Raw genomic sequence first — 27,608 nt, forward strand, 5'->3', positions numbered from 1 at the left:
CACCTGTTATCTTTTTATTATGAAAATTTTTTTTTAAAAGGATACATGAAAGCATCACTCGCTGTTGATGTTGGCTGTGAAGGGTGAAGAAGAAAAAAAACTTTCTTTCAACCAATGTTGTCACTCAAACAAGCACTCAACATGTATGTAAACAATTAATTGAGCTTGACATGTATATAAATGACAGATCTAAACCATGTCAAAAGGTACATGCACTGGTATTTCATAATGTCCAGTGTGATGATGTCATTATTTTAGCAATGAAACCAGACTGGTTTCTATCTCTTGTTAGAACACTCTTTATAATAACATTTAGATGCATGAGACTAGATAATGTTGCTTAGGTTTGATATACATTAAAAATCCAGACCTTGACAATGCATTTAAACACACATGTACTTAAAAATTAAACAATTTTAATTCTAGTATAAGAACGCAAAGGATTGCTGCCAAGAAATCACTATGATAACAGGAATTGGAAACATGATCATTCTTAAGTTTAAACATAACAAGAGATCCAAGTAGACCCATACTGTTCACTGGATATTTGTTAATTAAAAATGCAGTACAAGTTAGCAGAGTGACAGGTACTTGAGGTTAGTGGGATATTTTGTGTCCATGTAGACCTAATCTGATGAGTGTTTTGTTAGAAGAATAAATCATCATTATTATTTTGGTTTTAGTCATTTTACAGCACCCATAATTATTATGGCATATTGGTATCATTTCTCCAAATTGAAAGGCACTGAAGCAAGTAATTTATCTCAAATTTGGTAAATTTGTGTGATTTTCATAAGCTGTTTTGAGATTTGTCTATGTTTATAGTAACTGCATGAATAACAGATGGATGATTGCTATTATTGTAGCAGATGGATGACTGGCATTATTGTAGCAGATAGCTGACTCGCATTATTTATGTCAGCTTTGGAAACAATGATATCAGGAAGCTATATTTGTTCTTATCCAATTTGGAGAAAAAGTGCAAAGTTTTTTTGGTTTTTTTAAGTAATGTGGTCTTATTTGATGAGGTTGAGTTTTAATGGCCCATTCAATATAGCATGCAGTCATTTAAACATCATGAGATGGTTACAATCCTAAATGAAGCTGAGTTCTAATGGCCCATTCAACAAAGCATGCAGTCATTAAAGTCATGAGTTGGTTACAATCCTAAATGAAGCTCAGTTCTAATGGCCCATTCAACACAGCATGCAGTCATTAATGTCATGAGTTTGTTAAAATCCTAAACGAAGCTCAGTTCTAATGGCCCATTCAATACAGCATGCAGTCATTAAAGTCATGAGTTGGTTACAATCCTAAATGAAGCTCAGTTCTAATGGCCCATTCAACACAGCATGCAGTCATTAAAGTCATCAGTTGGTTACAATCCTAAATGAAGTTCAGTTCTAATGGCCCATTCAATACAGCATGCAGTCATTAAAGTCATGAGTTGGTTACAATCCTAAATGAGGCTCAGTTCTAATAGCCCATTCAACACAGCATGCAGTCATTAAAGTCATGAGTTGGTTACAATCCTAAATGAAGCTGAGTTCTAATGGCCCATTCAATACAGCATGCAGTCATTAAAGTCATGAGTTGGTTACAATCCTAAATGAGGCTCAGTTCTAGTGGCCCATTCAACACAGCATGCAGTCATTAAAGTCATGAGTTGGTTACAATCCTAAATGAAGCTCAGTTCTAATGGCCCATTCAACACAGCATGCAGTCATTAAAGTCATGAGTTGGTTAAAATCCTAAATGAAGCTCAGTTCTAATGGCCCATTCAACACAGCATGCAGTCATTAAAGTCATGAGTTGGTTACAATCCTAAATGAAGCTCAGTTCTAATGGCCCATTCAATACAGCATGCAGTCATTAAAGTCATGAGTTGGTTACAATCCTAAATGAGGCTCAGTTCTAATGGTCCATTCAACACAGCATGCAGTCATTAATGTCATGAGTTGGTTAAAATCCTAAATGAAGCTCAGTTCTAATGGCCCATTCAATACAGCATGCAGTCATTAAAGTCATGAGTTGGTTACAATCCTAAATGAAGCTCAGTTCTAATGGCTCATTCAACACAGCATGCAGTCATTAAAGTCATGAGTTGGTTACAATCCTAAACAAAGCTGAGTTCTAATGGCCCATTCAACACAGCATGCAGTCATTAATGTCATCAGTTGGTTACAATCCTAAAGGAGGCTGAGTTCTAATGGCCCAGTCATCACAACATGCAGTCATTAATGTCATCAGTTGGTTACATTCCTAAATGAGGCTGAGTCCTAATGGCCCAGTCATCACAACATGCAGTCATTTAAACATCCTTAGTTGGTTACAATCCTAAAATGAGTCTGGCCCATTCAACATAGCATGCTGTCATTAATGTCATGCACTGGTTACAATCTTATATGAGGCTGAGTACTAACGAGCACAAAAATGACCCAATCAGAATTCTTATGATATATCTTAGCAGGTCAATGTGGAAATACAATTCCAGGCTGAAAAAGTTGCTGACCTTTTAATTAATCTATATTTTTCTTGATATTGGTATCAATAAATATTTTCCAATGAAATACATTTGTTTTAAAAGTCAATCAATTTTCAATGATTACTTATCATTTCAAGCACTTTTCCAGCACAATATGGATCCCACATCAGATTCATGCACATTTCAAGAGAACCACTGACATGCAAGCCCTTTTCAAAAGAACCATCAAAAGTCAAGCACTCGTCAAGACTGTTAACTTTACTTTCATAAAATTATAAAGTGATGCTTCAAAATACATTACCCGAATCATCTCTTACTTGGATGATCCTTGGAAATTTTTAATTACTGCATTTAGAACCTTATTTTTCAAGCATGGGACAAATTTCTGCCTGCCTTCAATTTTAATAATGCAATTACATGTCCATGTATGCAGTTATTCTTGCAAAAAAAATTCCCAAAAAGTTGGCTCCTAGTGTACATTTTCAAAACGGTAACCTGACAAAATGTCAACCAAAATAAAAACATGTTTGAATACGTACAAAAAAGAATACTAGTAAGTTCTTCAACAGTATAGCATCATGGGCACCTAGAACCTTCATTAATTAATTCCCTTTCCCATTAGCTCCTCAACATTAAACTATAGTATCAAAGGATACTAAAATCTTCATTTATGAATTCCTTCCCATTCACTCTTCAAAGTAAATGCATACATAGGAATCACTATTACAATAAAAAATCCTACAGTAGTACTCTCAGAACAAAAATTGCTTTTTTTATACAGTTGTGTATTACACGTAGGTAAGAATGATTTAAACTCTAAACGAAACTTTTCAAAATAATGAAAAACAACTGAAAACAGTCACATTTTATTTGACATGCAAAATTCATTTTGTGCTTGTACTGTACTATCATGACTCCTTTTTTTAAAATATATAACAAAATATCATCCAAGATAAATGGAGGAATTAAAGAAAATGGTCAATGACATTTTTAAACCATGAAAAGACATACGTGCATGAATTCTGAAAAGATGACCCCAACCCCACCCACTCCAGTTTTGAATTCCCCTGTACTGTAACAACGTGAAGGGCAGTCCAGGTAAATATCTCCTTTAAAGACTTTTTGATTGGTGCCAATAATATCAAGAACTTTGTAATAAGATGACTAGGATGCATTACTATAAAATTTATACATAATATTGAAAGAAACAAGACTAGTTTTCCCTCCCCCCTTTGAATTTATTTTTGCTGAATTCAAGAAATAAACAAAAACATAAAATGTAAACACTTTATACCCATACTTGTTCTTGTCAGGTATATGGATAAATTGGGAACATACAACTTTTTACAACCGCTGTTATGGACATCATAAGACATTAAACTGATAATCTCTACCTAGTAACGCAATCCTTGTCAAGGGCCATTATTTCAATGTGAATAATTATTGACAACATAAATATATTCAAAACAGACACTGCATTTTTCATAAATATAATATAGTACAAAAAGCTTCACATTAATGCATTTCATGCTCTTTTTTCTTATAATTTATTTTTCCAAACTAGAATTTCCATCTTAATATTCCTTCATGGTATAAAATGATGCGGCAGGTAGTCCCAGCAACCAGATTATCTCCACGAAAATGATATCAAAAGTTTATACTGTCCATCTCTGCAGCTACACATTATTCTCGATGGATTAAGACGAACGCTCCAAGGCATGCCAAAATCAAATACTGAAAAACAAAATGAATCATCAAGCTTCCCAAGTATATATATTTTGATCATATATATTAAAAATCATTTAGAAAAATGGATATCTTCAAAGCCTATATGCCTTGAAAAGTGATTACTGTTGGTAACTAACAAAGGATAAGGCAAGAAATTGACACACTATTGTGTGAAATATTGTTTCATACTTTCGCTAGATATTTTGCCACGAAAGTTTGATTTATAATCAATAAAATGATTTGTTTTTACTTTGTAATAAAAGTCTGGCAATCTTTATAAAATTAGGAGATGGTAGGTTAACTTGATGTGAAAATAGTGAAACTGAAAAACTAAAATGAGTTACATCCAGCTTTACAGTATCATGACATCAGAGGACCTCAAACAACAATATAACCAGACAGACAAGTTGACAGACAGCAAGTTAGCATACTATTAATGTGTAACTTGGATTTTTAATGTAGCTTTTACAATTTTTCAGTCATATCGCTACGATGTCTACAGTGTGACAGTTTATAGTGACGTCTAGCACTGGGACACCATGTTGCAGACATTTAGCATGATGTTCCACCCAGTCACATTATCCTGACACCAGGTCGACCAGTCCCAACACTAACCGCTTAATGCTGAGCGCCATTTTTATAAGTCTTTGGTATGACTCGGCCAGGGATCAAACCCACAACCTCCCGCATCCAAGGCAGACACTCTAACCACTAGGCCACTGAAGCGGTCTACTATTAATAAATCAATAATGTTTATGTTTCCAGAATTTCATATAAAAACAACAGAATTTCAAATAAAAACAAGAGTCCATTGATGGACCGATGATCTACTGGTCAAAAAAATAAAATGCATCAAACCATCATAAGTATGTTAACTCCCTCCTTTAAACTGCCAAGCATTGAAAACGTCTCAAATGTTTCTTAAAAACTCATACCAAATATGGTATTACATTTTTTAAATATTTTCACAAGTGCAGTGTAACAATCAGCCATGACCTCTGACCTTAAAGCTGATGTCATGGTAGGAACAGCATTGAACTTGTCCCATACACCATAAAGATATAGCCATTTGCAAAGTTGGATTAAAATCTATTATAACAATTGAATAAATAAGGTGATTCAAGTTTTAAAAAATACAACAAAGATATGACACTGAACACACATTATTAAAGGTGTTCTTCAGATATATCCAGAAATTTGTTTCATAACAAATTCCATTCATGTTTGTTTGTATTATCATGCCCACAAACCATTAAAGATAAATGGAAGAGATCGACACACTACTGGTCAAAAAGAATTTCCATGATTCTAGGAAAAGGCTGTTTCTTTTTATTAACTAAGTGATGAAACCATCTCTGATATTCATGATGGCAACCCTGGTAGCAATATTTGTTGTATTAATGAGCATCACATGTTGTCTAAAGGGTTAAATAAATTAGAATGATTGTGGACATGTTCCTGTACTATACTCTCACATTGCCTCTGAGGACTTTGGCAGGAGCAGAAGTAAATGAGGGACAGCACAGAAAATTGTCATACAAACAGAAAGAGGTACTCTTCTTGCTGTTATAGCTTCAACCCCCTATTCACGAGGAGTAGTGACAATATCATCTTTCACCAATGCCTTTATGGTTGCCATTTTGTAGTTCAGATTGGTTCAATTTTCTTTTAAGAGAAGCTATGTTTTACAAGTGTTTTAGTGAAAACCTCATGTCTAATTTTTCTAAGATGGTTACCATAGCAGGCATTTTGAGATCAGTTCTGAACCGTTCTCATTTGAAACCAACTACATAACAAGATGTGTAAAAGAAAATTTATGCTGATACAAAGTTTCATTCAGGAGAAGTAGCAATAACATAATCTTCTATATGGCCACCATGGTAGTAATCTTCAATATGGCCACCATGGTAGTAATTTTCAATATGGCCACCATGGCAATAATCTTCTATATGGCCACCATGGCAGTAATCTTCAATATGACCACCATGGCAGTAATCTTCTATATGGCCACCATGGCAGTAATCTTCTATATGGCCACCATGGCAGTAATCTTCTATATGGCCACCATGGCAGTAATCTTCTATATGGCCCACCATGGCAGTAATCTTCAATATGGCCACCATGGTAGTAATTTTCAATATGGCCACCATGGCAATAATCTTCTATATGGCCACCATGGCAGTAATCTTCAATATGACCACCATGCCAGTAATCTTCAATATGGTCACCATGGCAGTAATCTTCAATATGACCACCATGGCAGTAATCTTCTATATGGCCACCATGGCAGTAATCTTCTATATGGCCCACCATGGCAGTAATCTTCAATATGGCCACCATGGCAGTAATCTTCTATATGGCCACCATGGCAGTAATCTTCAGATAAGCACTATTTTCACTTCGAACTAACTAAATAAAGAGTATAAATGAAACATTTTCCCACCACTCACCAGCTAGTTGAAGTACTTGAACTTTCCGCCCAGCTACTGCATCATGTTCTTTGATGTACTCTTATAATGACACATTTTCCCACTCAGTGGGTGGTTGAGCAAGGACTGGCAAGCCTTTGAATTTGCCGCCCAGCTATTTTGTGCTAACAGTGGACTCCTGCATAAGTGATTTTCTGCATCCCAGATAAAATAAAATTGCATCCAAATATGCATGATTAAGTGCTTCTGAGATTCTCTGCAGTCATGCCATGAAAATCTATCATTTTCCCATTTTCATTGATATTTAGTGTTGATTCTATCATTATAAAAGATGACTATGGGAAAAGAACAGATTGTCACAGTATGACAATAGTGTATTCCTTGCAGAATTTTTGCTCTCTCTGCACAGCCAGGAAACGGTATTTTTAAAAATATTTGGTGCATTTTTAAAATGCAGGAATTTCGGGTAAAAAATTGAAAACAGAATTTCTGCATTTTTAATCAATAATTTGGGATGATCCCAAGTAAATCAAGAAAAGTAACAGGTATGTTTAACCATTTTTTCAGGGAAGACAGAGAGAGATATAAATATGATGACAGGAAAAGAAAGATAAAGAATGATGGATACCTTAAATTTTGGATAGTCATTCATTAATATAGTAACTATTCCAACATAAGGGACAAATCTGAAAAATAAGATTGACATAATTAAAGTATTAATAAAGCGTAATATTAATTACATGTGAGCTTACTGGTGTGAATGAAATGTTATGACCATCCTGAACACCCGGAGCCAGTGGCAAAGGGTGTAAATTGTTAAAGATGGTCATAATGTTCCATGCATATTAGTAATTTATTACCTCATAAACCTTACATCAACTTATCTGCTGAAAGAATATCAGATCAGCTGACATTGTTAGCTATAGCTGCAGCAATAACCTTCCTAGTGCCAAACACCAAACGGTAGCTCATTACTATACATAATAAAATAATTTCAGATATTTGGATCATAAACTGTTTTAAAACATTTTAAGTGGTGGTGATCCAACATTTTGTTTGACCCAGCTGTGCATTGCCAGTCACAATTGCACTGACTGACACCCCAATTATAAATGTAAGTCACATGGTATAGTTATGATCTTGCTGGAGATTCTACACCCCAATAAAAGAATTTTAAATAGAAATACTGGACTTTATGTCTTGCTGATGGAAAAAACATAATCACAGAATATTAATAGAATCGATGTAATATTTCAAAATGAGAAATGATCAGAGAGAAATTTGTTAAAGACAGCAACACTTTAACGGAGATCTATGCTTGTTTCAGAAATTGAGATCGGGGTGATCGTGGAGGGAGAGCAGGATTAGGATATACTTTCAATCACCCATCATATTTCAACTGGACTAGTCAACCAAAAATTGCTATGATAAATCTGTATTATCCACCATCAACCATGTATAATAACAAATAAGGGCTTTCAATCACCACAACTGTTATCCTTTTAGACTTTTTCTGAAGCAGCAATTAGTAATAATGAACAAGAATTAATGACTAAAAGGTAATTCACATTTTAACAATAAAAACAGATACACCTGTCCCTCAACAGGGTCCACAAACATAGACCGCACTATAAGCGAGGAAGCAAATTACCAAGAGACCTCAAAAATTTGCTTAGACAGAGAGAAAACAAGGGGTGGGGCGGTGGTAGGGAAATGGGATGTTTAATGAATGAATCCTCATTTTGCAATCACGCCGATAATAATTTTTCATAATGCACTTTTTCTAATGAAGTTTGTTATTCTGTTTAAAAACATTTTCAAAATGTCCAACATGTGAACACTGTTCCAACTGGATTCAATAACCATCAAGTGTACGCAAAAAAATCTGTGTATTACATCACTGCTTTTTGTTTTCTTGATGGGTCTGGTTCCCATAGTGGTGTTTAATACTATCCTGCCAAATCAGGTGTCAAAAGTGCAGGGAACTAGACCAACTGTTGACACACCACCAAACAAGATTCCTTTTTTTAAAAACACATGACATTTGTTTCTACTTAAAAACTCGATTTTTTATATGGTTCAATTAGTACAATATTGATGTCATGATTTCATTGGAAGTAATAATGAAACTTCTGATCATCCTTGAGGATATCTCTAAGTGCCAGTTCAAGAATTCTCTGAAACTCGCTTGCCCACAATGGTCTGTATCTGTGAAATCAAGCTCTATATTTTACGAAGTATTCATTTTGCTTGGTTCCCTTGTTATATTTAATCAGTTATGAAAGAGTTAATTTAAGGTAGTTTATGTGATATACATAATAACATTTATAACAGTGTTTGATTAATCAAATGAAGTGAGTTCACCTGACATATGACCAGGGCCACTAGATTTTAAGTTTGTAGGATTTTCATGCCTTTTAACTTTTTTTTTCATTCCACCTCCTTTATTTCATTCAAAAGACATAACTGACATGATAATACAAAGAAGCCCAGCTTTTAATTCAGTGCAACAATTCAACAAATACTTCCACAAGTCAGTTATCAAAACATGGTTGGCACTTAATTAGCGTTCTCTGAGAAACGCTCGTGGACATAGCTGTTACGGTAGACTGACACATTTTATGTTTAATCACAAGAGGACACATTGCATTTACGATGATTACACTTAAAAGGAACTAAAAGACAGAGCTAGAACACAAATTTCAATTAATAATAAAAAAATTTAATTTGTATTTATTTATTAAAGTACTGCCTCCACTGGGTGACATTTTTATTGATCGAAATTTCCTTACATATCATTAATTGCAGTGTACTAGGAATGTCATTTGGAAAGAAAATATAAATAATTTGTTTGACCTATTTTTAAATTTGATATTTCATAATGTTGATTAAAATTTCCAGGTCCTATCTACTGTTTCTGACGATAAAAAGAGCCATATATCAAAGTTTCCATTACCAATTTTGAATGCAATTTTATTCAAGTTCAAAAAATAGGAATAATTTGTTTGGGTATTTTCTGGTTAAAAAAATGGGATCCACACCTGACCCCATGTTATAAGTGGGTTTGCGAGTTATCAAGGGAGTGATGTATACAGCAAGCTTTTCTGTCTTAGCTTTTCAATCTGAAAAAGATGGCCATAGCTAGCACATGCAGTCTGCCAATAAGCTAAATTCCAAATCCTTGGTTACTCTAGGTTGCTCAGGCCTGAATATGTCAAAGTGACCCACATTTAGAAGGCTGGTATTGAATTCCTCAAAACTGCATGGTAACATGGGTGGAAAGGTGTTGTACCCAAAAATAGACATCAACATATCAATTTCCATGACTCTGTGGCCATCTGTGCCCAGAAAAATCATAACATAAAGTTAATGAAGCTTATAGTCAAGGTCAAAACAACTTAATTTTGGCAATTTTATATTTTAACTCACCAAGATGCATCCACAAACTAAGCTGCATGATTTCTTAATCAAGAGCAGATAAGTGACAGCAGTAAAATTAACCAGTTAGTGATGCATGAAATGTAGGTCACAGGGACCAACTTTGGTGAAGTGGCCAGCTCTACTTGAGAAAATGATCACATTTATGAAGTATATGTAAAGTAAAAAACTTGAATCTGGAGCCTAATGTGCCATCATTGTAAAAAAAAAACTTCACCCAAGAAAGGACCCATTAATCTGATGAAACAAGGTAATGGTAACCACATACTGAAGGTATATTACAAATCTGAAGAACGTTGTATAAACTATATTGAAATAAAAAGTAAACCAGATTAGTGTTGAAAAACACATGACCCCACAGCAGACTTGCAGACCAAAAAGTCCAAGTCCAATGGGACACAGATGCAACTGCTAATAAGATGCAAGTGTAGAGCAAAGATAAAAGTCAAACATGGGGTCTTAAAATCCAACTGAGTCATTTTCGGATAAATATTCCAACCAATTTTTTAATTTACTGATCTTAAGTGGTTTCTGACTAAAATGCAAGAAAAAACACAAAAGAAATTGGACAAGAGTGCCATGAAAGGTATGCCCATCCTAAACCTCCATAGATTATTAAAACCTCTGAACAGAAACCACTTTTCTTCTTTCAGTCAGTGACCTAGATTTTTAAACCTCAAAATCAGCTGCCTCCTTCCTCAGTTGATGTGCAAGCCATCTGCATCTGGGTGAGACATGTGTTTTGTGCAGACACAATTCTTATTCTTTCTGCCACGGTCACCTTAATCTTTGATCTTTAAACTCAATAATACATTAATGAAACTAGGTGCAAAACATTCACAAAATTTGGGGACTAGATTTTGGAAAACTAAAGTTATTGTTTAGAAACTATTTCTCTTCTGTCATTTAATGTGATGTTGACCCCTGGAGACCAAAACTGACATGGTTCTTCCTTACTCTAAATGCATGCCATCTCCAAGTACAGTACTACTGATGATGGAGATTTTAGGTCATTGTGTGGAAACCATTTTTCCTCTTTCAGTCTTACTGACCTTGACCTTTGACCTTTTGAGCCTGAAAAATTGATTGGGTTCTTCCTTACCCCAAAATCCAAGATATTCACAAAGATTGGTAACTGTGGATGGTGGACAGCTAGAGTTATTGTTCAGAAACAACAGGGGTAACAGAAAGATAGATGTATAAAATCATAATATAAAAATTGTTGTAATAACCTGAATTTAATCAGATCATCTGCATATAAAGACAAATGTGATTACCAACTTCTATCTCAGGAAGATCTTGCTTAACCACGCAAACAAGCTTTTGTTAAAAAAGTCTAAAAGATTACACAAAAATGTAACAAATTACTATAATTGCCTCAAAATCCAATTAGTTACATGCAAATACACTAGTCACATTTCACTTGTTCACAATGAGTGCTTTCTGTGCAATCTGGCTTTCAAGCCTCTAGGGACAGATGGTCAGACACAAATGAATCAAGATGTCTCACTGCAAGCATTAGGGACACACAAACTGGAACACTTGGGTTAATTTTGCGTATGAAAGGACATAGTGACATACATGCACAGACACCCAAGTGAAATGACATGCCGCGCTTCTACTAAGAAGGAATGTAAAATAAAAATCACAAGTTTACAAAATTTAAAACAAGAGACCCCCGAAGGAACTGACAGTACTTAGCACATAAAAAAGGACAGAACTTAAAATAATTCATTGTAATTTACCTTGTAATGTTAAATTTCAAGCAATTAGTATCATGATCAAATTCTGTACTGTCTACATGATTGTGCACGTTGTTCTAATGCTGACAATACAGATATTGCAAAATATAAAAGCCCTAAAAACTACTCTGGAAAATATGCAATGATGAAGAATCTCCATATAATACAGTAATACCTCGTGCATTCGCGTTTCTGGAATCGCGAATTCACGGATTCGCGAAATTTTCATTAGTACCCTCTACGTACATGTTTTCTTTATTTTATTGAATTGTACCTTCGTTATATGACTTCTGTGACATATGAAGTTTACCTAGTTTACCTTCCTGACAATGACAAAGAAAACGTCAGTCATTAAGTTTACAGTCCCATTCATTACTTGGTTTTACCTTACTGTGAGTGCAAAAGAAAACGGCAGCCAATGAATTAGCATAGGGGTAATATTAGTATACATGTACTATACTGGAAATGCGCTAGTGTGGCAAATACCCATTAGGCGATACTGTAATCTATTTTTACATCAACCATTTATTTCTCTTTTTAAGGGTAATGTATTAAGCTAACTTTTAAATGAAATTAAAGTGCTTTGGGAGCATGATTTGGGTCATATTTAGGGTTTAAACCCTAGAAATAAGCATTTATTAGCATTTTTAGTGACTCGTACCAAACATTTGTGATTCCTCCTGATCGCGACTGGTTCTGGAACCTAACCTCGTGAATGTTCAAGGTATTACTGTAAACGATTCCCTTCAGTAACTCACTACTTGTCAGCTACAAAACCAAACTATAAGGGTGGGAAAAAGCAGTAACTCAATACATTACGCTATTACCTTAAGAAACTAAGCATTAAAATCTCTACTGAACATTTCTCATACTTCAAGGTGTGCCAAAGGAAGAACCATCTCAAAAAGATTAGTAAGGTGAGAATTTGTTGTGAAAATTAAATTCTAAACCAAATGGAACCTTACCCCCGAGCTCTGCCCACTACATCCTTCTTTTCCAACCAGAGTTGTCCAGGGGCATATAACCCTCGGTCGTCCACGGAATTGTTATCTCCCTTGGTTAGAAATTTCACTGTTCCATTTTCCCTGCAATGATACAAATGTTTAATACTGATATCCATATGGGCATGGTAATAATTATTAACCTGAAATATGTCCCGAATATAGTGTCCAGAAAATTAAATCAGCCAAATATTTTGAAAATTGACAAGAATGCCACTATCAATAGTTCAGCCAAATTAATTTTCAGAGTTTCTAAACATAAGCCCTAAAAATTACTCTTGAAAATTATCCATAATACATTACTTCAGCAGCAGCATGTAAGTGTATATACAGAAAAGTATAATTAGCAATGAAGATTGTAAAAGAAAAAGATAAAACTGGATATTAAATGAATTGTTTTACAAACTAGATCATGATTAGAATGATATCATGGTTTAATTTTGGCACATACATGGCAGCCAGTATGTTTTGGTGGAGGAAGAACCACCAATTCATGGGAAGCTAGTATCAAGCTTTCTCACATACCCATGCTGGCCAAATCACGATATCAAACCCATAAAAAGGTGAGCACATCAGAACACTTCACCACCTGGGGCCTCATATCTGAACAGAAGTGAACAACAATATGATACAGTGTGTTAAGTAAACATAGTAAGAAAGACGAACAGAAATGAGCTGAACAGCTCATGATTGACACATTTATCTTACTTTTCATGAACCTTTATAACCCTATGTACAATAGGAATATCTCGGCCCTCAATTTTAAAGACAACAATCTCTCCAACACGGATGGGTTCCTCCTGGTAGTTTGTGAGAAACAAGAGATCTCCCCGAAAGAAGGCGGGCTCCATGCTGCCACTGCAAATATGAAAGTAAAAACTGCAATTACCATATACACATGCATATATTAGCTGGATTCAACTTCAAACAACATAAACAATAAAATGATAATGTGGCATAGCAGTCTATACAGCTAGATCCAACTTCAAACAACATAAACAATAAAATCATAATGTGGCATAGCATAGTCTATACAGCTATACAGTTAGGTCCAACTTCAAACAACATAAACAATAAAATGATAATGTGGCATAGCAGTCTACACAGCTAGATCCAACTTCAAACAACATAAACAATAAAATCATAATATGGCATATCATAGTCTATACAGCTATACAGTTAGGTCCAACTTCAAACAACATAGACAATAAAATCATAATGTGGCATAACATTGTCTATACAGCTAGATCCAACTTCAAACAACATAATAAAATCATAATGTGGCATATCATAGTCTATACAGTTTGAACTAATTAAAAAAAACAGTAGAACAACAACATAGACCAAGATCTGTCACCACAGACAGCAGGTCAATTTCTAGTTAACTTGCACTTGGATCTAACTTATAAAGGAATATATATGGCACCAGCTCTCTTTATTCTAAGCCCAATCATTCTGTAAATTTGTCCTGTCTGACAAAAAAAACACTTTATTCAATTTATTATTTCCAATGCTAAAGCATGTGCACTCCTTATTCTTGCTGTGTGAGAAGAGGGTTTATTTTAATGGCAAGATTTTCTTAGACATAGACAGCAACTACAGAAACACATGAGGTTCCAATTCAATATTTATGAGCATGAGCTGATCTCAGGAGCTCAAAATTCCTGATCAGTTTTTCAATAAAAAGGTCTGAGCCAATAGTGAAGCCAAAAAAGAAATAACTCAAGAGTGTTAGAGAGAGGGCTGCTCTATAGCTATTGATGACGGATACTTAACAATCTCTTTCCTTCAGCAGAAAAAAAAAAGAAAATTTACAACTGCAGTTAACAGGAAGGCAGCAAGGATCAACACATTTACTACTGCACAAATACAGAAAGTTCTCTACTTGGCATTGTAAACCTTGCATATCAATTGCCTACTAGTCTGCAATTCACAACCTTGTTCAGAAATGGATCTTGGTAGGGTTGTGTACCGGTACATTTAACTTATACTGTGTACCTGATTTTTGTCATGACTCAGGGTTTTGTCTACCTGACTTTGTTTACAGGTGAATTTTTTCCCCATTAGAAATGATTAGTTTTCTAGACCATTCTGTTGCACCATAGGTCTGGTGACAGTCTCTATAGAAAGACTTTTGGAGAAAATTTATTCATTCCTCTGTGGAATCACTTATAGTTATGTTCAGCTATAGCTGTAGAAGAATTATTTATTTAAATTAGTCATTGAATTACAAAGGCTCATTGACCTTTTGGACTAAAACACTACTTAGGGATTATTGAGTACTCAGTCAAAGACTCTAAGGATTATACCATTCTGATAGTACATCAACACATTCAGGACTATTGGAATTCATACTGAACAGGCTATATTTTTGGACTTCCAAATGGACATTTAAGATTATTTGGGATTTAATTCACAATACTGTTATTTCCTCTAGAATTTTAATCAAACTGTTGGTTTCAATTCCTTTCTGTTACATAACAAAGGACCACAGAGTCATAACACATTATTCAATACAAGGCTACCATGAAGGTAAAGGATTTCAGGAGGTCTGTAACCTCTGTGATGTGACAGTAGATCCCTTTTCATTAGTAATTTCCTGTGATCAATGACCAACAGGTTGAGGAGGTCAATGAACCACAGTGGAGCTATCGGGATGAGCCATGACCTGGAAGTCTTGACTCACTGAAGAACCTGGGGCATTATTCTGAAAGGCATAGATGTAGAGCTGATCTCATCTCAGACTGAAGGCATTCACTGCCCATGCTCCCTGGTCTGGCACTGGAGAGACATAAAGAGGTAGCTTCTTGTTCAGCTTTGTTGCAAACAATTCTACCACTGGCCTTCCCCACAGATGAAAAAGTGTCTTGGTTACCAACCAGTGTAGTTATCAAATCAAAAGGTCTGCTCATCCCTGCCCAGACAAGCTATCTGCCAGAACATTCCTCTTGCCTGGAAAGTGGTGGATTCTTTGAGTGTCATCTCTGAAGCTGTCCAATGGAGGAGGATCCAAACTTACAAGCAGATATTAGGAACATGAGTGTCCCCTTGGTCTCAGAGATGTGCTACAACCCTGATCCCATGAGGCTGATACACACTTTATGTGCAAGAAAAAAATCCCACATTCCAAAAATGCTAATGTACAGCTAAAAAAATTTCCAAGATCATTACTCCTTCAGTCTTGAGGAATGTCCCCCAGTCTGAATTTCAGGCACTAGTGAGAAAGGAGCAAGGTTCCAGATCATTCCAGTCAAAATCCTGCCCCAATTTTTCCACCAGCTAAGATGATGAAGAGGTTCCACATGAAGCCTTCATGATGAAAATAAGTCCACTGTGAATGACATCTCATCCAGTCTCTCCAAGAAATCAGGTATTCATGAGATTCTATCAAGAGGAAATTTTACTTTTGTTTGCCGGATCACAAAACTCATCCCCACATAACAAAATTCTGAGAACAGATGTGATGCAACTTCTCCTGATCGGAAAGAACACTTAGTCAAGTCACCATCTTGCAAAAGAGGGATAAAACAGCAAGGCACATCTGAGAATGTCCATGCCTTCTGTCCAACATGTCAAGAGCCTTGACAAGGAGACACATCTTAGTCTGAGTCCAAGCTGAAATCCCCACCTGGAGGAATACAAATCCAAACTCCGGGCTTCATGACCAAGTGGTGAACAGACCTGCAAGCTATTGAATAAAACCAACTGCTGACTGAAGCATTGTTTATATTCTGCCATAGAAGGACTCATAATTAACTTGAATTCAGTGTTCCATAAAAAAAAAGCTGAAACTTTTTTAAGGGGGAGGGGTTTGGGGGTCCTCCCCCAATGGGGTCTCGAGTAGGCCAAAGGCAACTTGCCATTACACTCATAAAAAACTGCTCCTGGTACAACTTAATTATGATCATAAAATAAACCAAAATCATTTGAAAAACTAATAAACTTACCAAAAATGTTCAACTTTACTTTAATAATTTCACAATATTTATAGTCACAGGAATTTGTTCTCCAATACTATTGATGCTGAAGTCATTTCATGTGCAAGTCAGTCTTTACATCGTAATTAAATCACAATAATTTGTCAATTTTTGCAGCAAATATATTATACTTCTCTCTTTTCATAATAAATCTGTAAAATAAACAATAAAAAGTACATCAACTATATACAAATAATCCCATACATTCACTTGTCTTTTTCTCCACTGGACACAATCTGTTGATATGCCAGTTGAACTCTTTTTGCAGCTTTTGCAAAGATTTCTTTAGCCTTCCTTTTTGTCTCAATGTGCAATCGATTCTTTTCCTTCTCAATGAGAGCCTTTTTCCTTTCAAGCTGGTGCTTGTATTGGCAACATGCAGTGTGCATATTCTTACAGAGGGCCACATCTGTTCTCTCAACATCTGTTCTCTCATGCAAGAAATCTTTCTTCTTATAGTAATTAATTGCACTTTTTCCAGATGCTTTCTTAGCTTCAATTTTTCAGCATGCAGCTTCTTTTGTAGGTGGTGTTTTAAACTCTTCCAACTGTGTTTATCATAATTCAGAGCTTTCTTACACAAGTCATAAAATGCCAGTTTTCTAACGTTTTTTTCTTATAAGCTGACCAACTAAATTTCCGTCAACTTTTCGCTCCAGCCATTCCCATTTCCATATGTTTTTCAAACCTTTACCTAACCATTTTGTGTCATGGTCTCTCTCAACAACTCAGGAATCCATGTTTTAAAGCATGCTTCTTTTTTTCCATTGCCATCAGTTTCCATTACACGAAGATTCATTAGATGAATTTAAACTTTTGACCAATCAGAATACTCTTTACAAGAGTTGTGTGCTAACTAATATCTGGAACAAATAATTTACAAGGGTCATTGCAAAAAGAACTGGACAGGAGATGATACAAAAAATGGACTATATCAAGAAAAATCTGATTCAAGTCAGGAGAAAAGCAGAATTCTGCTTTAAAACAGAGAAAAATCATGTCCAATTTCCACAATTCATGCATGCTCAGGTGTGACATGTTTAATAATTGTGGCATAAAACTCTGCTATTGTAATTTCTGATTTAGCCTTCAGGTTAACATATACCAGTATCTGGTTTCCTTGAAGTAGTTTTCTCAATTTAAGTTGAAAACAGAAATTAAGTCACAGTGGCATTAGTCATTAGTCTTTTTTTAAAAATCAAGCAGTAAAAATAGTAGTTTCAAGATTGATACAACATGACAGTACTCAGGATTCACACACTTGTTTAAAATAAAATCCTGGATAAAAAAATGGATTTTTTTCCATGATACTTACCAAACATAATTTTTTTAAAAAAATTTTATTTAGAAATTCTGCATTTTTACAATCAAAACACATTTCTATTTTTACACTCAGAATGAGACACATGACCATGTGCCAAATCACAGAATGTATCACAAGAAACAAGTGCAACTACCACAATTCATATTTTAATTTTGAATTAAAACAAAGTTTAATTTTACTATGCTAACTGCACATGCTGGTTTAGGCAAGGGTTGTTTTAAATTTGGACAAAAGGTTCTTAAAAATTATATAACTCTGGATTATTCTTTAAAATTCCACTACCAATAAATTAGTTCCCTAGAAGCCTTCTTCAGTTAAATCTATGGATGGTATATTGTAAATCTGACTATGGACTATATATTGTAAATCTGACTATTGACTGTATCTTGTAAATCTGACTATGACTGTATATTGTAAATTTGACTATGGACTGTATATTGTAAATCTTACTATGGACTGGATATTGTAAATCTTACTATGGACTATATATTGTAAATCTGACTATGGACTATATATTGTAAATCTGACTATGGACTGGATATTGTAAATCTGACTATGGACTGGATATTGTAAATCTGACTATGGACTGTATATTATAAATCTGACTGGACTGTATATTGTAAATCTGACTATGACTGTATATTGTAAATCTGACTATGGACTGTATATTGTAAATCCGACTGGACTATATATTGTAAATCTGACTGACCGTATATAGTAAATCTGACTATGGACTGGATACTATTAATCTGACTATGGACTGTATATTGTAAATCTGACTATGGACTCGATACTGTAAATCTGACTATGGACTGGATACTGTAGATCTGACTATGGACTGTATATTTAATGCAGCTGTTGTGAAGGACACCCACAGTATTACCCTAATACAATGAAAATTGACCGAGTATTTGGAAGATTTCTAATTACAGTTTTGTTTCTGCTATATTTATTAGGGCTGCTTGGCAGCCCCAGAATATCTTTTTGAAATATCCCTGATTTCTAATTACAGTTTTGCTACTGAAATTTTTATTAGGGCAGCCCCAGAATATCTTTTTGAAATATCCCAGATTTCTAATTACAGTTTTTCTACTGAAATTTTTATTAGGGCAGCTCCAGAATATCTTTTTGAAATATCCCAAATGAGCATTAGTAAATTTTGCATGCCAGAATGTTTACAATATTCCATTCCGCTTGAATTGCTTTTAAGTACATTTGCTCGTAGTCAATTAGGGTCCAAGATGGATGCCAATAATATTGTCGAAATTACCTCTCTCTAGCCAGAACGTGGATAAGTTGTCTACAATAGGGTCAAAGAGGTGTAAAACTTTCAAAATAGTCTCCTGAAACTGCATTTTGCAATACAGATATCCAGTTCTAAGGATGGAGTCCCCAAAGTGTTTATTGTTATAGTCATTCCTGAGGTATTAGCAAGATCTGAGAGTACTATTTACACTCCTTCTGTATCAATAGAATCAGTGGCCACAAATTCTTTGAACTAAATGGATTACAATACAGTGTAACAATCTCAGTTCTTTCTGGGTAAAAATCATTATAATGGATGCTTCTAACAGTCACTAACCCCAAGCTTATCTTAATTTTCAAACAATCATATGCTTAGCCAGTGATGCATTACCAAGTCAGATCGAACAAGGGACAGCTGACTGAGATTCTTGCAAGATAAGTGAATGCTAATTATAAGTAACCAACAAAATTTTACAGATGATCATCATAAGATGTAGGGACCTACAAATGAAACCCCAGCAGGAGAATGAGTATTAATAATGTACCTGTTCTTTTAAAGAAAGTATAAAATGCCAATGCCAAATGCCATTTGCATTTTCAAGGCTTCTTTCAAGTAAATGTAGAAAATACTTTTTGGGGTGACAGGCCTAATTGGCAACTCAAACAGAACATGGGAAGGACCCAATTTAGATTTAGAATGGCTCTGATTGCCAGACTTTAAAATTGTTTAGACTCTGGATATAATAACGATATAACCAGATGTTCCAAGTGTGACCAAAAGTTGATTCAGAAATAAAAACTCCATTGTGGAAATATGCAATGCTGATCTCATGTGATCATATGATGGACAACACACAATGGCAGCAAGGCCACAGCCTTGTGACCATGAACTTGAACAAAATACTTGAACTAAATCATTACTCTATTTTAATTCTGTACCTCATGGTCCCATCTAATGGCAGAACCAAAGAGCAGGAGTGGTATCAAGGGAATCATGTGATGTTATATGCAATTATAAGGTGCATCAAATAAAGGGTTGCAGAGGTACTAAAAAAAAACTCCTAGCAAAGTTGTCGATTTTCATACCCACACACATAACCCCTCCACCACAAATAGAAAACCCGTGAGCCAGATGCCCCCATATCAAGGCTGAAAAGTACAAACCTCAGAACTACCACAATGGGACTTTCGCTGCCCGTCACCACCATCAAGCCTTTCCATATCATGAGAGCTGAAGAGACGATCATCCCAAAATTGAGCACCTGGTAGTACAGCTGAAAGTAGGTCAATACATGATATAAGCCAACATTCCAAGTTTGACTGTAATCAGATCAGATATATTTGCAGCAGAGTGTAAAAAGCAACTGGTGATGGCCAGACAGACAGATGCAGGGCCCTAAGACAAGAATTAAAATGTGCATAATATCTTGGAAAAGAAAGTTCCCCTGCGCATTGTTGTATATGTAAAAAAAATACCTGAGTTCACAGATAATTTTATTTTTGTTGACTTCATATACACATGCTGACATCATGTCATGTGAAGAAATGGCACCGAAATGCTGAGACATGCAATTTTAGCCAGAAAAATACCCTTTGGGGCTTTAATGTGAATTGCCAGCATCATGGTAACTGATGCTAAAAATTAACATAATTTAAAAATATAGCCAGTTGATCATGCATTCCATATTAAAAAAAGATAATTGCTGTTCAATGTCTTCTGAGAATGAACTATGGACAAAGGATAAAATAAAATTTCAAAGCAAAAATTGAAAACAAATAACCATAGACAACTACTTATTAATTATATATTTTAAGAAATACATATATTAATAAATTATACATTTTGTGCAACTTCCATCTGTTTATCTAAACCATCTGTGATTTTTGAAGGTTAAATCAAACTCTGATTTCTGTAAAAAAGAAATACCAATCCTCATTTACATGTAAATACAGTATGTGTGTCTATGTGTGTCTGTGTGATTTGGATTTTTAATGTAGCTTTAATAATTTTTCAGTCATATCACTACGATGTTTGCAGTGTGACAGTTTATAGTGATGTCAAGCACTGGGGCATCATGCCACAAACATGAAGCATGATGTCCCACCCAGTCACATTATCCTGACACCAGGCCGACCAGTCCTAAAACTAATCTCTTAATGCTGAGTGCAAAGCAAGGCAGCTGTTAGTACCATTCGTGTAAGTCTTTGGTGTGACTTGGCCAGGGATCAAACCCAAGACCTCCTGCATCCAAGGTAAATGCTCTAACCACTAGGCCACCGGAGCGGTTTAGTAAAAAAATTAAAAGAAATAAATAAATATCCAGGTTTTATTTATATTTGTCATTGACATTTATAGGATGTAATTGTATTCTAGTATGAGACATGTGCTTGTAGGAAGATTTTCACCTACCACATAATCGAGCTCGGAAAATATTTATTAATTACTAGTGAGTGGCTGATAGTCCAAAATTATTTTGGCAGAAAGATCCATTTTCCAAAGTTTGCCCAGTACAGTTGGTCTCCACTACCAGAAATGTCAGGAAGAAAAGCAAAGATTACTTGTTAGTCTACTCTGCAAAATACAGTAGTCCTCCTCTTGAACGGCCTCCCCCCCCCAACCAGCGGCTACCCACTTCTTACATCCAGAATCCCTTGGCAGCTACAAGTTTGTATTCAAAAGTACCCCTCAAGAATGGTCACTCCCCTAACGCAACCAGCATATTAGTATAAAAATGGAAAAATTTCCCCTCACAAGCAGCCACTTTTTTCTCCAAATGTATCCAGAACCAATAATTAATTCATACCGTGACGTAAGGTAAGTAATCAGATTATCTATATCATCAAAATTTGTCTACCAATGTCAAGTTTCCGTTACTGAAAGAAGTGCTGACTAAAAGTACATGTAACATTAGGATTAATATTATATGATTGTCTATAAAAGCCAACATTTACAGGAAATGGGCTCAACAATGTTATGATAGAGTCTTGGGTTTCACACATCTGTCGCACTTTGATTATTAGGCCTACAACCGGACATAACTGTCATGATCATAACAGGGTCAGCATAGGCTAAAAATAGATTTTGTGCATTAACACACACACAGAGAATGTAACCTTGAACAAAACAGGGTACCAGACAAAGACCAAAAAATCATTTATCGCTTCCTTTATGAAGAAGGCATTTTCTCCACTCAACAAAAGTTTTGTCTGCATAAATCATTACCAAACATTAACATGTCATCATGTAAATGGAGACATTATTTTAGATGAAAGTCAGTTTTTCTACTCAATGATATCGGGTGAGGTGGGGAGCGTAGACGTGCCGAACAATTTTAAGTAGAAAAGACTCAAATAAAACAATTTTAATCATCAGCAGTGGGAAAATGGAGCAATTGGAAAAAGAATTATGTACATACCAAGTTTTAAATGACATTTTTGAATAGCTTTGCAACGTGCATGACAACAATACACACTCACATATCATGCCTACGCCAAGAACAATAACTATAATGTATATTCAATTGAAATAAGTCTATTTTTATAACAAGAAGAACCTTTTAATAATTAATGTTACTTTTGAACGAAGATATTAAATGCATACATCTCACAAAAAATTTAGTCCTCCTCTGGAAAGGCCACCAATTATACGGTCACTTTCCCAGTGCAAAAGGGGTGGCCGGATAAGAGGGGGACCACTGTATACTAATTTCTGCAACTCATTACCTTTAATGTCATAAGTGTCGATGTCTTTTCTGTTATGGGCACAAAGGAGCTGTGGGATTAATGTTAAAAAAAAGTTGACGCATGACAGCTGTTTTAATAGACAATGCCAATAACATCGTCAAACATCAGAAATGCTAAATATGGAAGCAGTTTGTTTAAGTGAACAATGACCACTCCTGTTGCCTAATTCGTCCTAACATCTGCCTCAGATGCAGGAGATCATGGGTTCGATCCCTGACCGAGTCATACCAAAGACTTATAAAAAGGGTACTTGCAGCTGCCTTGCTTGGCATTCAGCATTAGGTTAGTACTAAGACTGATCAGCCTGGTGTCAGGATGATGCGACTTTGTCAGACACGATGCTACATGTCTGCAGCATAATGTCCCTATGCTAGGCATACAGCGTGACTCCACTATAACATGAATTTGGATGTAACATGATTGTGGTGTAGCTCCAAAATTTCATATACATGAACAGAGATCTCAGAAACGCTTAATTACGCATATTTGGATGCCAATTTTTTTATCTGGGATGCAAAAAATCACTGAGGCGGGAGTCCTCCGTACGCATGTAATAGGTGTGTGGCAAAATTCAAAGACTTGCCAGTCCTGCTTCAGCCACCTGCTTTGTGGGAAAATGTGTTGATCAATTAGCTGTGCTGATATTTACAATGACAGTCCTGCTTCAGCCACCTGCTTTGTGGGAAAATGTGTTGATCAATTATTAGCTGTGCTGATATTTACAATGACAGAATTCTGTGACTAAAAGATCCCTTATGTACATACATGTTGCCATTATAAGAGTATATAAAAAAGAACATGATGCAATAGCTGGGCGGCAACTTCAAAGGCTATGACTGGCGACCGGATGTGAAAATGTAATTATATTTACAGTGATTGAATTCAGAGTCAGAAAGACCCAGAGATGTACATGTGGTCATTTATAAAAGTACATCAAATAAACAACTTTAGCTTTCGTTATTGTGTTCATTTCCGAATGTATCGGAATAAGTAGTGCACGAGAATCAAGACATGTTGAAACTTAGACAAAATACCATTCTTAAATTTGCATAAGTATTCTGGGGTTAAACGGCAAACTTACGAAGATTGTAACGAGATTAAGAAGATGCTAAAGCTGCTAGAATTGATAGTTCGGATAGGACAGTAGCTAAGTGTAAGAAAGTGTGTGATGCCTAGCTTAGTGTTTGGAATAAGTCCTTACTTGGGTTGACAAAATTTAGTATCACTCTGATGGACGAACAAGAGCTATTTAAGAGGTACATTGACTGACCATACTTTTTTTAAAATGCCCCTCGCCTTAGCCCGGTTAGTACTAGCATTGAAGCGAAATGTATACATCAAGACATCAGCAGCTAGGCCTAGTTTTGATATCACTTATGTTGACAAACAAACTCTTGCCCATTCACAAGCATATGTTTTGATAGCTGACTGACCATTAACCCATTTCTGAGTAAGGTAGCAACTATCAATTTCCTGCATGATATCCTTTGATGATAAAACATACAAACATGTGTTTTAAGATCAGAATTGGTGATGTGGATACATATTAACTGCCTCTTGTACACTATTTTGTCATAAAATTAGTTTGAAACTCTAAGTGAACCAGTAGACGTAACGGGAAATAATGGCGGACTTCGCCAAGTCTGGGATGTACCAGTTTATTAGATTGTCTGTTTTCGTACATCATCGGGCAAATATTTTCAGAAAAATTTACAGATCATTGAAAGCAAAGCCATGGTATTATTTTATTAAAGATTTAACTTTAAAATGCAATTTATGTAGGTCAGAAAATGTATGGGGCAATGCTATTTTGTGGAATTCGCAAGATGAGCTTTACCGTCTAAGATGTTTTCCGACCTGACACGTATTTGCGAAAAGACGGGGGGAAAAAAGCAAATCAGATATTATTTAACCATTGCTTAAAATTACTACAAGGACGCAGACAAATAAATAACCATAAATCTGCAATCCTGTCAATGGACTGTTGTAATGAACTTATGAAGTTATATTAAAGTAAGTGATTACATTACGAAAACCTCTCCCTCTAAAAATAGATGCACTCACATCTGTGTTGATTCTACAGGAAAGAAGGGACTGCAACTTTTGATGGTGGGACTCCTATTTTTACCAAAATGGGAGTCCTGGACTCCTAGTTTTAAAATCCTAGCGAGACCTCTGATGAATTTTTCTCATATACGAAATAAAATCTCTTAAAAGTAAACAAAAAAATTTTAAAAGTTTAATAACATTTTGGGGAGGAGATCGCGCTTGAATAATACAAGACAATCATGGTGTGGCTCTTGCAATTTTATATGTATTTTTCTCATACACAAAAAAGTAGTTTTTTCTTCTTAAAAGTCCAAAAATAACATCTAAAAAGTTTATTCTGGGATCGTGTAGGGCTTTGCCAATGTCGCAAACAGGGATTTGTTTTCCTCATTAGCGGCAAAATATATGATCTAGCGATTTTTTCATTGGCAACATTGTTGGCCATTTAAAACTAGTATATACAACCACTGGTTTGGAGTGGAGAAATTCAGAGGCCCTATGAAAAGAAGCCACAAACAATATAAATGCACTGAAATTTATATATTGTTACATAAAAAATTATATGTCCATATTGACAAACCATCTAAACAGTGCATTGTTATATTATATTCCGCTTATCTTGACATCTAGCATGAGTGCATTATGTTGTGAGATATCCTCTTTTTTGTTGTTGATATTTCTGTTAACGGAGATCAACCGGACAAGGCATTATCTCGTAATCTATCTTTTTCGTCAGATTTTTGGCAGCTTGCTTGCAATTAATTTATTTACAAAGACTGACATTTGTAAGTGGATGATAAGTAAATTTCCTCTTCTTTTCAGTCAGAATTAAATCCTTCAGAACACCGCTTTGTTAAATTTCTTACGCATGTATGAAAGGCAGCATTATGCTACTAACACAAATAAAACAGTTTGCAGAAATTTCAAAGGAAGCATTACCCCTGATGCATCGACTGTTATGAAAACATACTCGGCAAATGGAAAATTTCAGCAACAATGTACTTTTGACTCGTCTGTCAGCGGATTAAAGACATAACGAATGTTATGATCACAATTTCTGAGAAAATAAATCATATTCCTATCGATTTCATGCAGATATGTCTTGATGAAAGGTCATTAAAGTTTGCTGGGACAGCTAGTACGCAGCTACCCCATGCCAACACCAAATGGTGTCAGCGAATTCCAACTTTTCTATAGGGAATGGACTCTGTCCCTACACACCAACATAAATGTCCAAATATCAAAAATGGGGTGGCAAGGGTCAGAGGAAACTAGGACTAAATAAAAATGTACTAATATTGAGGATGGCTTTGTATCATTCAAGATACTGAACATCCTTTTAACCAATTTCGAGATTCATGGCTTCCATCGCATTTCAACCAACTAAAATGCTGGTCAACGTAACCTGAAAACAGGTCCATCAACGTCAAGTCCGTCTAAATCAACATGACTTCAATTTGTAGAAAAGTTTCAATATGTGTTGCAAAGTTTGAGATATTCTTGAAAATTTGGTCTCTCGTTCCGTTATCAGTCAACAGCGAAACACGCTACATAATGCCGTTATATTTGGACAGTAAGACGTAGCACTAAACCATAAATAACGTGTGATAGTCTTACAGTGTAGTACTAAGACTTTGCAAGATGTTGGCTTGCTGCTTTTGTAAGCTGCGCTCCTTTCATGATTTGACTATTTCATATTATTATTGTAAGCACAAGGGTTTCGCCTGGCACATAAATGGCACGAATACAACGCTATAACGAAGTCTGATAAAATAGCATTAGAATATGAAACGTGTTGATTCAACTGGCCATATGGTATGCCCAGTAGTAGTGTCCCTCAAGAAAACCATGGCAGTGCATGGTTTTCATGGACATTACTCCGGTAATGACATCTTTAAATGTACCTGTCTCTTGTTCATTCGTCGGACATCATCCAGAAAACCGAAGTCCATGAATGCCCCCATTGTTAGTTTCTTTTACGGTACTCAATACGTGTATAGTCAGCCCGCACAAAGCCGGAAAGCGGAAGTGGATTCGATATTGATGATTTGGCTGTGCACATTCGGAACTCCTTTCCTATTTCTCTTGTTCTGAACAACGCTCGGCTATTCCCGTAAAAAGAAAAAATAAGTGGTTGTAGGAATACACATCAATTTTGATGTGTTGGACAATTCGCCTCTAGTGGACTGCACCACATATGTTCTGACAGCAGAGGCCGAAAGGCCTTTATCCTTTTTCGCCGCAATACTTTTCTGTATGAACGAATATAGTTCAGAATATAGTTCTCTGAGGCGACAAATTACAGCCGAGGCTCCTTTCTTGACGTTAACAAAAAGTCCGAAACTTTCCGATTGTATTATGTCAGACCAAATGAGTGTCATCGGGGTGCAAGGGATAATTTTTATGCACAAATTTAATGCCGCATTAACCTGCCTAATATAAAAAA

General features: G+C 35.5%; 1 protein-coding gene across 1 annotated transcript; it reads right to left on the bottom strand.

Moving 5' to 3' along the window:
- On the bottom strand, nt 1-27,225 carry LOC149793072 (signal peptidase complex catalytic subunit SEC11A). The gene is made up of 6 exons (XM_089966970.1): nt 27,067-27,225; nt 20,534-20,643; nt 13,532-13,681; nt 12,788-12,907; nt 7,271-7,328; nt 1-4,219 (listed from the first exon to the last, which is right to left on the bottom strand). Exons 1-6 carry the CDS (start codon nt 27,124-27,126, stop codon nt 4,169-4,171), a joined length of 549 nt encoding a protein of 182 aa, XP_089823096.1. The 5' UTR covers nt 27,127-27,225; the 3' UTR covers nt 1-4,168.
- Between the last annotated feature and the right edge of the window lie 383 nt (nt 27,226-27,608).

Source organism: Sinohyriopsis cumingii, chromosome 8 (assembly GCF_028554795.1).
Source record: "Sinohyriopsis cumingii isolate HCF-2022 chromosome 8, ASM2855479v2, whole genome shotgun sequence".
Taxonomy (NCBI): domain Eukaryota; kingdom Metazoa; phylum Mollusca; class Bivalvia; order Unionida; family Unionidae; genus Sinohyriopsis; species Sinohyriopsis cumingii.

Bases quoted from the DNA above. Each gene is read 5' to 3' on its own strand.
- LOC149793072 (XM_089966970.1), bottom strand. From the start codon at position 27,126: ATGGGGGCATTCATGGACTTCGGTTTTCTGGATGATGTCCGACGAATG. The intron at 20,644-27,066 runs GTACATTTAAAG...ACCTACTTTCAG, and splicing joins GACGAATGAACAAGAGACAG to CTGTACTACCAGGTGCTCAA. The intron at 4,220-7,270 runs GTATCCATCATT...TTTGTTTTTCAG, and splicing joins ATGACTATCCAAAATTTAAG to TATTTGATTTTGGCATGCCT.